This window comes from Thermomyces lanuginosus, assembly GCF_041956635.1.
Source record: "Thermomyces lanuginosus strain ATCC 200065 unplaced genomic scaffold VTN49scaffold_12, whole genome shotgun sequence".
Lineage (NCBI taxonomy): Eukaryota > Fungi > Ascomycota > Eurotiomycetes > Eurotiales > Trichocomaceae > Thermomyces > Thermomyces lanuginosus.
In genome coordinates, this window is record NW_027192346.1 from 347672 (window position 1) to 360615 (window position 12944).

At 49.0% G+C, this 12944-nt stretch overlaps 4 protein-coding genes across 4 annotated transcripts; 2 read left to right on the forward strand and 2 right to left on the reverse strand.

The window, feature by feature from the left end:
• Window positions 1-1824: 1824 nt before the first annotated feature.
• On the reverse strand, window positions 1825-2833 carry VTN49DRAFT_227 (uncharacterized protein; the record flags this gene model as incomplete). Its single annotated transcript, XM_069409976.1, has 2 exons — window positions 1825-2558; window positions 2632-2833. The coding sequence occupies 2 exons, from the start codon at window positions 2831-2833 to the stop codon at window positions 1825-1827; spliced, it is 936 nt and encodes a 311-aa protein (XP_069271688.1).
• Window positions 2834-3434: 601 nt separating this feature from the next.
• VTN49DRAFT_228 (uncharacterized protein) lies at window positions 3435-5036 on the forward strand (the record flags this gene model as incomplete). The annotated part of the gene is made up of 3 exons (XM_069409987.1): window positions 3435-3755; window positions 3871-4384; window positions 4453-5036. 3 exons carry the CDS (start codon window positions 3435-3437, stop codon window positions 5034-5036), a joined length of 1419 nt encoding a protein of 472 aa, XP_069271689.1.
• An 898-nt stretch (window positions 5037-5934) lies between these two features.
• VTN49DRAFT_229 (uncharacterized protein) lies at window positions 5935-6928 on the reverse strand (the record flags this gene model as incomplete). Its single annotated transcript, XM_069409998.1, has 2 exons — window positions 5935-6650; window positions 6721-6928. The coding sequence occupies 2 exons, from the start codon at window positions 6926-6928 to the stop codon at window positions 5935-5937; spliced, it is 924 nt and encodes a 307-aa protein (XP_069271690.1).
• Window positions 6929-7551: 623 nt separating this feature from the next.
• VTN49DRAFT_230 (uncharacterized protein) lies at window positions 7552-9067 on the forward strand (the record flags this gene model as incomplete). The annotated part of the gene is made up of 3 exons (XM_069410010.1): window positions 7552-7752; window positions 7862-8381; window positions 8472-9067. The coding sequence occupies 3 exons, from the start codon at window positions 7552-7554 to the stop codon at window positions 9065-9067; spliced, it is 1317 nt and encodes a 438-aa protein (XP_069271691.1).
• Between the last annotated feature and the right edge of the window lie 3877 nt (window positions 9068-12944).

The window sequence follows — 12944 nt, forward strand, 5'->3', positions numbered from 1 at the left end:
TTTCGTCCAAAGCCCGCGCACCGAATTATCATCATCCGAGCGCACATACAGACGAGTTGGATATGAGAGCCTTAAGACCAGTTGACAGTTAATCGAGCATCTGAAAACGCTATGCCTATTTGGAATATTCCTGGATATGTGCAGTACTCCTTGTTGGCCCTAGATTTAAGGCGTGCAATTGCACCCCTGCTCAAGATTGGTTCACGTCACCATGGCTAGAGGAGCCAAAGCTGTAATGACGCCGCATGGAGGGTGAAGAACATACTATGGAGACTATGGATTCATCGGACGAATACTCTGGGACTGCTCAATTCTCCCAGCAACGCTTCTGATCATCATTCGCTGCTTATGTTGAGAAACGAGCGTTTTCTTGCTCTGATGTTACCGGAGTGGGGATCCTCCGCACTTAGACGGCTATATGGGGCCAACGAGCACGACTTCCAGAACTGCGTTACCTACTTACCCAAAGGCCGTCCGACCGAGGCAGGCTCGTACAGGACCGGATCCGTCGATGGCCTTGAATTCCGCGACCTGATGAGAACGACTGCCAGCACCGCACCGCCTTCTCGAGGTTCGTCCGACCAGCGCAGGCTCAGTGGGGTATGGTTCACTTGGGCCCGTTCGGTCCGGGCTGTTCGGTTCTTTGATGACAGTAGTAGAAGTTACTGCATAGCATTCGTCAATCTCGTATTTATACCTTTTTGAACACCTCATCGTCAGCGTACCCGACTGAGCTTGATGTTCAGTCCTGCCGGGTTGCAGTTCGTTTATACCCTAGCCAAAAACCATTGTATCCTCGATCGCTTCATCCCGCCATTCCAGTAGAAGAGGTCAGTAACCCTTGTAGACGATATAGATGACCTCTTATTAGCATACGCCCCTCTTATGCTTATATCTACCGTACAATGGGGGACTGGATCCGTTCCGCTGCTATTCCACACATTGCTGATCTCTCGTCGGCTGCCTTATCACAAAGATGCAACCAAACTACACAACCACAGCCAAGTGAGCGTTAGCCAGTGCGGCTCTCTTCAGAAAATAGATCACTTCCTCCCGCTTCCATGGACACTTTATCTGAGTTTAGCATGGTTGAATGTGATCTTGATCTCTTCGACTAGCATTGTTGCGTGGAGAAATAGTAAATAAGAACGTGTTGGAATTATCGAGTATAGCCTGTTTTAGGGGAGAAGAGATTTACTGATTCAGAAATCACAAATATAATGAAATATCAAGGAACTTCTCGAACGCTTCGTCCTTTGAAACGAACAAAGTGAATAATGGATCTGAATGCATAGGAAGAGCAGATTCACCATATCGAAAATATTCGATATGCCAACTTTGAAGGTTGTTCGTTTCAGGACATTCGCCCAGCTACGAATCATCAGTGTGCAAGTAGAGTGGCATGGGGAATGGCTGCAACGGGCTCCTGGCACCCTGGATATCCAGTTAAAGTGCCTGATTTACAGCGGCACTGAGAAATATCCGCCTCGACTCCGGTGAACGTCCTGTTTCCAGAGCTACTGAGAGCTTCAGGGAGTATATACATAGAGCAAAATGGTGGATTGGGAGAGTCATTTATGTCTCGCACTAGTAGTTGAAACCATTGACCTAAAGCCCCCGAGTCTTTGTCAAATCCTTGTCCTACGTATTAATCCCCGGTATATCTGTTCCCCTGTTATTTGACTTGTTATGGGGATCATCTTGGACAAAGTAACTGCGGGTAAGAGAAATGTGTCTTGAGAAACACGCCTTAACCTTTACGGTACAACGAAAAGAAAATATTTCTAGGTTGACATAATCCTCTGCCTCTAAACAAAGTGCATCTTATGCGTATTCTCGACGAAGATCCATGCCCATGCGCTGTGCTCTCGACGTAATGGGGAGCTCCTCAAGCATACAGTTCTCAGAGTCGTATTGCTCCCACTTTGCGTATCCGCGCGTCGACTCAAGATGCTCAACATACCATATTAGGAAAATGACCATGACCGCCGCCATCAATAACGTATCGAAGAGGTACAGAAAGGCCTCATGGGAGACGAGATACCCATCGTTTCCCTGCATATATTCAACAACTCGAAAGACACTCCGAACCCAGATGAGCCCACTTGCTGAGTAGAGGACCCAAAGATACCGTTTCCAAGGAATATCACCCCGAACGGCGACATCGGTGGGAGATCTTGATATCCGATGATGGAAAAGGGCAGACATGACCACAAAGAAGCCGAAGAATATCAACTGGACAAACAGTCCGCCAATAATGGTTTTCTCGCCGACCTTAAACAGATCCAGGTTCCCTGAGGATTGGATACCGCCGCCGCCAGCCTGTAGCGTAAACGAGACTATGTCGCCTGCGACGAAGATCTTGGTCACCCACTTGACTGGGATTAAGGATAGGTGCTCTGCTCGGAGTGTGCGGATCAGACGTCCCAGAATCATGTAGATGGAAGCAGCATATAAGGCAGGTGCGACGAGGATGAGAATCGCTTGAGTGATGAAACCGCCAAGGGAATGCTGGTCAAAGTGAGACCATATCCTCCCGCAGTAACCGATTGTTTCGACTAACCAAGGATATTTATTAGCAACAGCTTTCAATACATCTGCGCAAGCTACGGACTATAAGCTAATCCTTACATAGACCGCCGATGGCGAAGGCTGTGAAGTAAAATGCTCTAGCTTGGTAGAGCCGCCGCGCATGGAGACCCGTTAGAATCCCAAAAGCGAGGGCGCTAATGGCGGCTGCCGGAAGCGAAGGAACATATCGATAGAGCTGAAAGTCGAGTTCTTTTTGGTCTGCTGCAGTGCTGACTGCATTGGCGTTCGAGGAGCCCTCCATTGATCCTCTCGAATAAAGGTCGATGTGCACAAATATCACGACAAGGAGGACAGCTGAAAGATTGATTTGACGTCGACTGCGCAACGCAATAAATAAGATAAGAGAGACGCGGCCTTGGGAGTGGACGGCATCATTGCCAAACACCGAACTCTGCGTGGCTTAAGTACTTTGGTATTGTGGACTTCCTTGCTCATGGTGATGTTTCGAAGATCAATACAATCGGGACCTTCCCAAACATTCATTCAATTCCGTATCGTGCTCCATCGTAAATTGTGATGCCTAAATGTGAGAAGAACTGTGGTACTTGTAGTCCTACAGTGTTGGTGCGGTGATGGCATGCTCACGAGATGATTGGCTCATGCGGCTTGATGGGTACTAATATACAGAAGACTTGAGCTGTTGATCCGAGGCAATGTCACCACGGTTTTGATTTCAGAAAGCGAGAATCCGAGAGGACCTACATGGGGCTGCCGTACATCAAATTTTGTAGTATTTGGACACTCGTCGGATTGCTCGGATAAGAAAGCGAGATGTCAAATAAAGTGGGATCTATCGTTCGATTTGATTTGCTGTTGCTGGTCGCGGAGGTGTGGACCGTAGAATGTTCGGGCCGAGACACCCCTTTGCTCTATCCCGATTGCTCCTAAATGCGAATCCGAACGGGCCCGTCTTTAACTCGCGCTTCGGACCGCAGACCCTAAAAGTAGCCACTAGGTACTATCGCATAGGCATATGTACTATGAACCACGACACCAGCAATGGCACCAACGGAAGCGGCGCCAGCCTTGATGATCCGAATACGCGCAGCAGCGAGGAATTGCAGCCTGCACCTGCGGAGCCGTCTTCACATGATGTCCGACGGCTACGCAGCCACACAAAATCAAGGAGTGGGTGCAGGACCTGCAAGCGTCGGAAAGTGAAGGTGAGCTTTTCCTGTCACTCCTATTGTGCAGCACTTCTTGGAGCATAAGTACTACTTAGGTGTCCATTCATGCTTTTTCTCAACTCTCCTGCTAACTTTACCGAAATCCCTCCAGTGCGATGAAACTAAACCTTCATGTCGAAATTGTGTCAGGCTCAATGTCTCCTGTAGCTATCTTAGATCACCGGCAGCATCGCCATCGGCGTCAGGAGGACTGACAGGATCATCAACCCCAACAGAACCCAGAATATCTCCTCCAGCCGCTTCAAATGTGGTTTCTTCCGCTAATGCTGCTACTCCCCAAGACCTCAATTTGGACGACCTGGAATTGTTGCACAATTTTTGCACATTTACATACACAACGATGTCGGACGACGGAGCCGTGCGCAATTTCTGGAAGTATACCGTCGTCCGGATCGGCGTGTGCTGCGACTATGTCATGCGAGCCATTCTGGCCGTTTCCGCTCTGCATATGGCCCACCACCAGCCTGAAAGGAGGGTCTTTTTTATCAATCGCGCCATTACTTACCATCAAATTTCAAGCCGCACTGCGATGAGACTTATGACGGGTTTAAAGCCGGAGGATAGAGAAAATCTATGGCTGTTCAGCATGCTTACTGTGATTTTTGGTATGTGGTCTCTCATTTTCCTACATGACACAGAAAATTCCTGACACGGTTTTGAATCCGCACGATAGCCCTGGGATGTCCCAAGAGTCAGGATACATCTTTGCTCATGGGCGAGTCAGCCTTTCCAGACTGGTTATTTCTCCTGCGGGGTGTCCAACAGTTACATCGGGAGCTCGAATCGTCTACGTATGCAGGACAACTCATGCCGTTAATTTTCCACGGGGCCGCTCGTTGGATTATATCTCACGCGCCACAGCACGTAAACTCCCATCTACTCCAGGACCTCCAAGCACAAATCAATGCTGCAGTCAGCGACTCCTCCCTGTTATCCGTATACAATACTGCAATCGACAATCTACGGCCGCAGCTGAGTTTATGTTTGTCCGAGGAACCACAACGTCTCGATGTAACTGATGCGTTCGTCTGGCAGTTCTCCCTAGCGGACACTTTTATGCCGTTACTCAAGGAGCCCACGCAAGAGGCTGCTGCCATTTTTGCCCATTTTTGCGTCATCCTAAAACGCTTCGAAGGCTATTGGTGGCTGCAGGGATGGCCCACGGTGCTGATATCCAAGGTATGGCGGATCCTGGATTCAGTCCATAGACCTTGGATCCAGTGGGCAATTGAGGAGATGGGATGGGTGCCACCATGACTGGTTGATATGAGAGGCAGTAACTGGAGAATGAGCAATGATGGCCAGTTGTGCTGTTTCGTGGACAAAGTACTTTGTACGTCCAACACATTAACAGAATTTTGTGGATGAACAGATGTTTTGGTGGCATGGCGGACTGGAGATATGTTTGAGGATTAAGGGTTTCTCGATCTTCTATTCGATGACGTCACATTGGTGGTTCGTCTCAATCCGGTGGAATGATACTCGTCTGGTGCTCGACTTTGCGGTAGGGACAGCGGTTCCTGAATGATAATACATATATAGCAGCATCAGCCGCTGCAGCCTAGCCAAAAAGCACTATTTAAGTCTGTGCTGCAGTTACAGATGCACAAGCAGGATGCCGTTAAAGACATCCTCCGGTTGGGCTTATGAAATTAGGGCTGCCTCGTAGAATTTCAAATTTGCAAAGTTTTTGTAAAATTGTGATTTTTGCCATTTTGGATTTGAATCAACTAGTTAATTTATTTTTGTGCCATTGACCCATTGTCAGGGCTCGACGATGAGCCAATATCAAACAGGAAGACTGCCAAGAACTATTTCCAGGGTTAGGGTTAGGGTAACGATCATGTTCTGTGCATGCGTGAGAATCAAATCATTCGAAGCTTCACACATAAGTTGTATCAACTGAGAGTGAAATTATCATACGATAGCCTCAGTTCTGATAAAATCCCTTCACAGGGGCGGAAATTCCGGTGTATTCAGCAGCGGAACCTCTCACAAGGACAGGATTGATGACTAGTATGGACCTGCGTGAATGGGATGGGACAGGCGTCTAATTATATGCATTGGGAAAATTGCTCTCACCTCTTCGGCAAGAGAATTCACGTTCTTCTATTATTTCAGCTGGGCACATCATATTAAGATGATCACGAGCAGTCTAGTAGTTCTGGATGCTTTGCTTTTGACTGGATGGAGGGAGCTCTTCGAGCATTCCGTCGCTGGAATTGCAAGATTCCCCCTTTCCATGTTCGTGCGTCGACTCGAGATGCTCGACGTACCATATCAGGAAGATAGCCATGACCACAACCATCAACAAGGTATCGAAGACATACAGGAATACCTCGTGGGAAATGAGATATCCATCGTTGCCTTGCAGATATTCAACAACTCGAAAGACGCTCCGAACCCAGATGAGGGCGCTGGCCGAATACAGCACCCACAGGTGCCGTTTCCAGGGAATATCACCCCCAACTGCGACGTCGGTGGGAGATCTTGATACCCGATAATGGAAAAGGGCGGACGCGGCCACAAAGAACCCAAAGATAGCCAATTGGACGAACAATCCGGTGATGATTATCTTCTCGCCAATCTTGAAGAGGTCTAATGTTCCCGCAGATTGCACACCGCCACCTCCTGCCTGCAGAGTAAACGAGATGATATCGCCGGTGACAAAGATCTTGGTCACCCACTTGATGGGGATTAAGGATAGGTGTTCCGCTCGGAGCGTACGAATCAAACGTCCCAGGATCATATAAATTGACGCAGCGTATAAGGCTGGTGCGACAAGGATGAGGATCGCTTGAGTGACGAAACCGCCGATGGAATTTTGGTCAAAGTGAGACCATATCCTTCCGCAGTAACCAACTGTTTGAACTGATTAAGAAGATTTTATCAGCGACAACATTCAATGCGTTTAGGGTGGCTGCCGCAGAGTGCTACTTACATAGACCGCCCACGGTGAAGGCTGTGAAGTAGAATGCTCGCGCTCGGTAAAGCCGCCACACATGGAGAATAGTCAGGATTCCAAAAACGACAACGCTGACAATGGCTGCAGGGAGCGAAGGAACATATCGATAGAGCTTAAAATCGAATCCTTCCGCCACATTGTGTGTCGTAACCGCAGAATTTGCTGCTGATGAGTGTTTATCCATTGGCTTTTATCAAGGGATGATGCGAACAAATGGTACGCAACGAGGAGGACAGCCGGCAAAACGGCACAATGCTTTCTATCCAGAGTGAAAGGAGGGACGAGATTTCAGCAAAGTTTGAGCACACCAACATAAGAGAGGCTTTTTCTGCTTTTTGTACTTCGGACTATCTTGCGCATCTAGTTGTCCAGAGCTCAATTGGAGCAGACGGCGACGTTTCATTCTCATGCGTCAGTATGATCCAGCAGGATTCCTAGAATAGAACTTGTCCCTGGCTCAAGTGAACCCGAACTACTGATTCGAGGCAATGCCTGATTCCAGAAAGCGAGGATCCGAGCCTAACGGGATCGCCAAAGTATCAAGCAAGAGGCCTCTCGGTTTGCTCGGATTGAAAGCGAGACGTCGGACAGTGTGGAGCTCTGAGACGATTTCATTGGCTGTATTTCGCTTGAAAGATACATGTGGGTCCCCGCGTCAGGACCGAGGTCGCTCGCGCTTTATCCCGATTGCCTGAGAATGCGAACCCGACCGGCGGTCCTTAAACCCGTCGCTTCAGCGGCTTGGTACAGCAGCAGAGCCCTAACCTAACCACTAGAACAGGTACTGGTACTGCCACATTGGTAGGCATGTCGATGGACCACGATACCAGCACCGTCACCAGCAACAATGACTCAAGCCACAATGATTCGAATACGCACTGCAACGAAATATTGCAGCCTGCTTCCGTGACATCCCTTTCGCATACTGCTAGTAGTCCTGTCCGGCGCCTACGCAGCCACACAAAGTCGAGGAATGGATGTAGGACGTGCAAGCTCCGCAAAGTCAAGGTGAGCACTTTTCGTTTATTTCTCCTTAGTACTACAGCGGTACTACGTACTAAAATCTAGCGCTCGTTTTGTACCTCAGCCACCTGCTAACTCAAAGAAACTCCATTAGTGTGATGAGAATAAGCCTTCCTGCCGAAATTGTGTCAGGCTTAATGTGCCTTGTGCTTACAATCGAGTGCCGACCGCATCAACATTGCCATCAAATGATCCGACAGGACCAACAGGATCTTCGACTCGGCCAGTGGCCAGACCTCCGCCCGTCGCTCCGAATGTGGTCCAGTCGGCAAATGCTGCTCCTGCCGCAGACCTTAATCTTGTTGACCTAGAACTGCTACATAATTTTTGCATCTTCACGTACTCAACGCTGTCAGATGATAGCGTCTGGCGCGATTTCTGGAAGTGCACCGCCATCCGACTCGGAGTCAGATGCGATTATGTGATGCGAGCCATTTTGGCCGTCTCTGCTCTTCACATGGCCAACCATCAGCCGGGAAGAAGAGACTTTCTTGTCAACCGCGCCATTACATATCATCAGATCGCAAGCCGCACTGCTATGCGGTTGATGGCTGATATGAAACCGGAGGATCTAGAGAATCTTTGGATGTTCAGCATGCTTACTATATTCTTCGGTGAGCGAATTTCATACCTGCATTTTTGACCGTCTAGGAAGGCAGACAAACGTTTGCTAACCCGGCTCTTGAGCTGCATGCCACAAATAGCTTTAGGATGCCCAAAAAGCCAGGACATATCGCTTCTGATGGGTGACTCTGCCTTTCCAGACTGGCTTTTTCTCCTCCAGGGTATCATGCACTTACATCGGGCACTCAACTCGACTACATACACAGGACAACTTAAACCGTTAGTCGCTCACGGGGAAGCTCGATGGAAGGCTCGTTGGAACGCATCTCATGCACCACAACACGAAAACTCCAGTCTCCTTCAGGACCTCCAAAATCGAATCAACGCTACAATTGACGACGCCTCACTGCTATCCATATATAACGTCGCAATCAAAGAGCTTCGCATGCAGCTGAGTTTAGATCTGTCCGAGGCACCACACCGCCTCGACTTGCTTGATGCGTTCATGTGGCAGTTCACCGTGTCAGACACGTTTCTGCCGCTCCTCAAAAACCCAACGCAGGAGGCTGCTGCCATTTTTGCCCCTTTTTGCATAATTCTCAAGCGCTTCGAGGGCCATTGGTGGCTTCAGGGATGGGGAACCGTGCTAATATCCAAGATTTGGAGGATCTTGGATTCCGTTCATAGACCTTGGATTCAGTGGGCCATTGAAGAGATGGGATGGGTGCCACATTGACCAGTCTTTTTCTAACAACAACCAGGGGTCTTTCCTCGCTCCGCAGAACAGGGTAACCTTTGGATATTTGTTCGAACGCTCCCGACGTCAGGCGTATGGTGTAAGTGGGCGTTCAACATAGGATCTCAGGTCTCCGCCATGGATGCCCGAAAGAGGTTATATTGGAGATGTCAGACGACTCCCGCCCATTCGTTCTAACGAGTTACGACAAGACAATAAGTAGTGACTTGTGTTCATGGTCCACAGTCGCCAAGAGAAATTTCATGTACCTAGTCTTTTCTACAGATTTCCTAGAAGAAGTCTCCCGTGCGTGTACTCTGTGTTTGTAATCTCTACCTGTATCTTCCAAGCTCGTCGTGGCTATTTCCTCCGGTGATTGGCTGGAAATCCCCTTTGAGCAAAAGGGTAGAACTGAAATCGATATGCAGTGAACCAAAACGTCGTCCCATTGATAGTGGGGATTGCACTGAGTACACAAACTGAAATCTGACCCTTCAGATCGGTACGGCAGCGTGGATGTTAAAGCCCTCACTTAAGTCCAAGCATGACCTCGACCTTAAAGCTGGGTTCTGCCTGAGGCTCTCTACTTAGCTATGCACATGTTCGGCACGGATGCTTGAACTACTTCTCGGACAAGGTGTTGACCAGAGACTTAAAGTTATTCGTGGCCAGTATTTTTACTCGTCCTCTGCTGGATCACACTGGTGTTCGAAGCAGATCAAAGCAGCTTAAGCTTTCTACTGGAGCGGCACTATAACTGACCAATTATCGAGAGCTTATTTTCCATTACGAAGTCAGAATCCGGGGTATGGAGTATTGGGTAGATACCTAGTAGTAGTAGTACAGCATACTACGGAGTTAAACAGGGAGCTATCTGCGCAACTTACTGAGTCATGTGACGAACGAAACCCTCCGTTGACAATTTCGCGACCTACAGAGACCTTCCTAAAACCGGCAATAGCAGGTTTACCTTCATGATTAAGAAGCATTTGCTTCACTTTATGACTGACGTGCTCCTGCCTCACAGATCAAGTCGCTTTCACAACAACGAAGTTTCCCACAACAAGGGCGAACTACTTGAACAGTCTCAGTGTTTCTCTCCCACTTTAAAGAACATCGTCATTTCTGCTCCGGTTCAACTCAGCCTTGATTATCTGCATTTTAGTCTCCTATTTTCTCCCTATCCGTCATGTCTTCCGAAAATGAACCTAAGGAACGCAGCAAATCAGGTCGCCAAGCTCTCCAGGACCTCGACACACTCATTGATGAGACAAACACTCTCATTTACTCCAGAGGATCTTAAAATGTTCCGATTGGCAGATTCCTGTATCGATTGAACTCCAAGATGGTCACCCAGACTTCTCCCCCTGCTTCTTTGCCCCGTCCTCCGTTCTCGTCGAGCCTCCGGATGAATGGATCTGGAGAAAGTTCCCGGAATACGACCCAAAATTGTCACGCCAACGAGCAGAGGAACCCATCGACCGAGCGGACTTGCTGTCCAAGTACCTCTTCATGTACATCACTGGGTATCGCAGCCCGAAAGTGGAACGTACTGTTTACCTAGATTCAGGCAGGTGCTATCAAGAGTAAGTCCAACCCGCAATAATTCTCGAGTGTCGGTGCTGATTACCGCGGGTAGAGCATCTACGAGTTTGAGTCATGGACGTTGTACTGCGGAAACACCCAGCATAACGATGATGACGGATCTCTTCAGCTCGGGATGTTCTTACTCGTGAAGCACTACTAGTCTCAGCTCTCCTAGAAAAGAGTAGCGTCCTAAATGGGACGGTACAACCGAGTTGAAGAGTGCTGAAACACCGGACACAGGTCGAAAACATGGAACAGAGACGTCTAAACGGCCTGTAAGACAGAAAGAAGGCCGGGAGGACGGCAAAAAGACTAGAAGACAGGAAAAGTGGACCAGGAGGAATGCAAAGGACACGAATGGAGACGAACTGGAAGCAAGTGATGTGCGTGTAACGATACAGGTATCGAACACGTACTGAACCATATCCGCCGACGATTCTCCTGTTGCACATCAGACCCGCAACAGACTTTGGGCTATGCTTTACGGAGCAGTCAGGCGCGGATTCTATGACTGTCTATCCACTTTGCCAGCCGTCTACCCCCATTTCTAAGGGCGGCAAGCATCGGTACCCTGCTCCTTGAAAAGATAAACAGATAATAAACAAGGCGCTTATTCTCTTTCTCAAACCCCTCACCATTCTTTCATTTGCTGAACGATGGGGCGCCGGCGAGGGAAGCCTTCAGGGCAAACGTTAAAGTCAGGATATGAAGCACGAACGGATGGCCGCCTCGTTGACAAGACCGGTAATAAAGTCCATGCACTTGTTGAGATCAAGCCCTACAGCCGGGTAAAAGGGCATGGACATGTGCAGATGCAAGAAGCTGCCCAAATGTGTGTGAAGAGACAAAGAACCGTCAAAGACTAGAGAACTTCGGACCGAACTAAAGTGCAAAGGATTGAAGGTCTCATAACATCCCACATCCGCCATAGCGTATATGGCATGTCCCTGGGTCCCTTAACAAAACCGAGACTTCATCGCATTCGAGGCTTGGTGCCGTATCAAAGTTTTGTACTTATTTCGGAAGCCTTATAGTACTGCATCGGTACTCATCTGCCTTCGCAGTGGCGGAGATGAGCGTTTCGCCTCCCCCCACCCTGCCGTTGAAATACTAGAACACCATGGGCCAAGATTGAAGAAATAACATTACCTTGCAAGCTGGTAGAGATTACCACCGAGGGGGATATCACCTCATTGGTCTCGGCGACGTCCTCAGCGATGGTCGGTACCAAGTAATCCGGAAGTTGGGTGAGGGGGCTTCAAGCTCGCCTGGTACCGCAGTATCCTTCCTATCTCCGTGCGATGCCGCTGAATTCGCTGAGAAATGCCGGCTACGTTGCCCTGAAGATCCTTATCTCCAATATCCCGGGATCGACAACCGAGCTCCAGATTCTTCACCGTATCAACACAACGGCACCGGAGAAAGCAGCCCATTATATCACTCGCCTACTGGACGAATTTGACCTCCATGGGGCAAATGGTTTCCACAAGTGTCTGGTCTTTGAGCTAACCCGATTCCCATGGTGAAGGGCATCTCGAAGCAGTCACTACAGGCTCTCGCGTTTCTTCATGAGCAAGGTATTGTCTACGGGGACTTCCAACCGGGAGACAGGCTATTTGCTTTTAACAAACATCGCTTCGGTGTCGGGGGATGTACTTGGCAGAGGGAAGATGTGAATCCAGGCTCATTTTGCCTTTATGAACAGCATACTTCTTTTCCGACCCCCCGAAAAAGGCCGGTTACTCCCCTGGGTCTCCGGCCTCCTCCCGAGGTGGTTCTCACCGGAACCCTGAAAGACTGAACCCCACTCGGACACTGGAGTTTCGGCAGCCTCAACTTCGAGTTTATCGCCGGAGAGCAACTTCTTTTTTTTTTTTTTCCTTCATCGGTCGGATTGGGGCCCTTCCCGATGAGCTCTTCCAGCATTGGAAGGATTTCGTCGCTCTACTTTCCGCCCGAGAGGATAATTTTCAATCAGCAACTTCCTTGGAGGCGTCAAACCAGGGAGGAATTGCTGCTAATGCTGAATGAACCGTCCTTGGAGGAGGCATTTCATCAAGCAGAGCCGTTGGAATGGGGAAGAGGTTCGCCAGGTCAAGGCTCTCATCTGGTGGATCCTATACCTACAGAAGGACCCGAGAAAGAGGCCGTCACGTCACCGAAGGAGATCTTGTCCCACCCGTGGTTCTGGGCGATCGACGTCGAGAATGCGTTCTAGATTTTAGAAAATTACTTTGGTTGTCTTCCGGGCCCTGCCAAGGTGTGATCTACATTTGCAGCGTGCTACGAT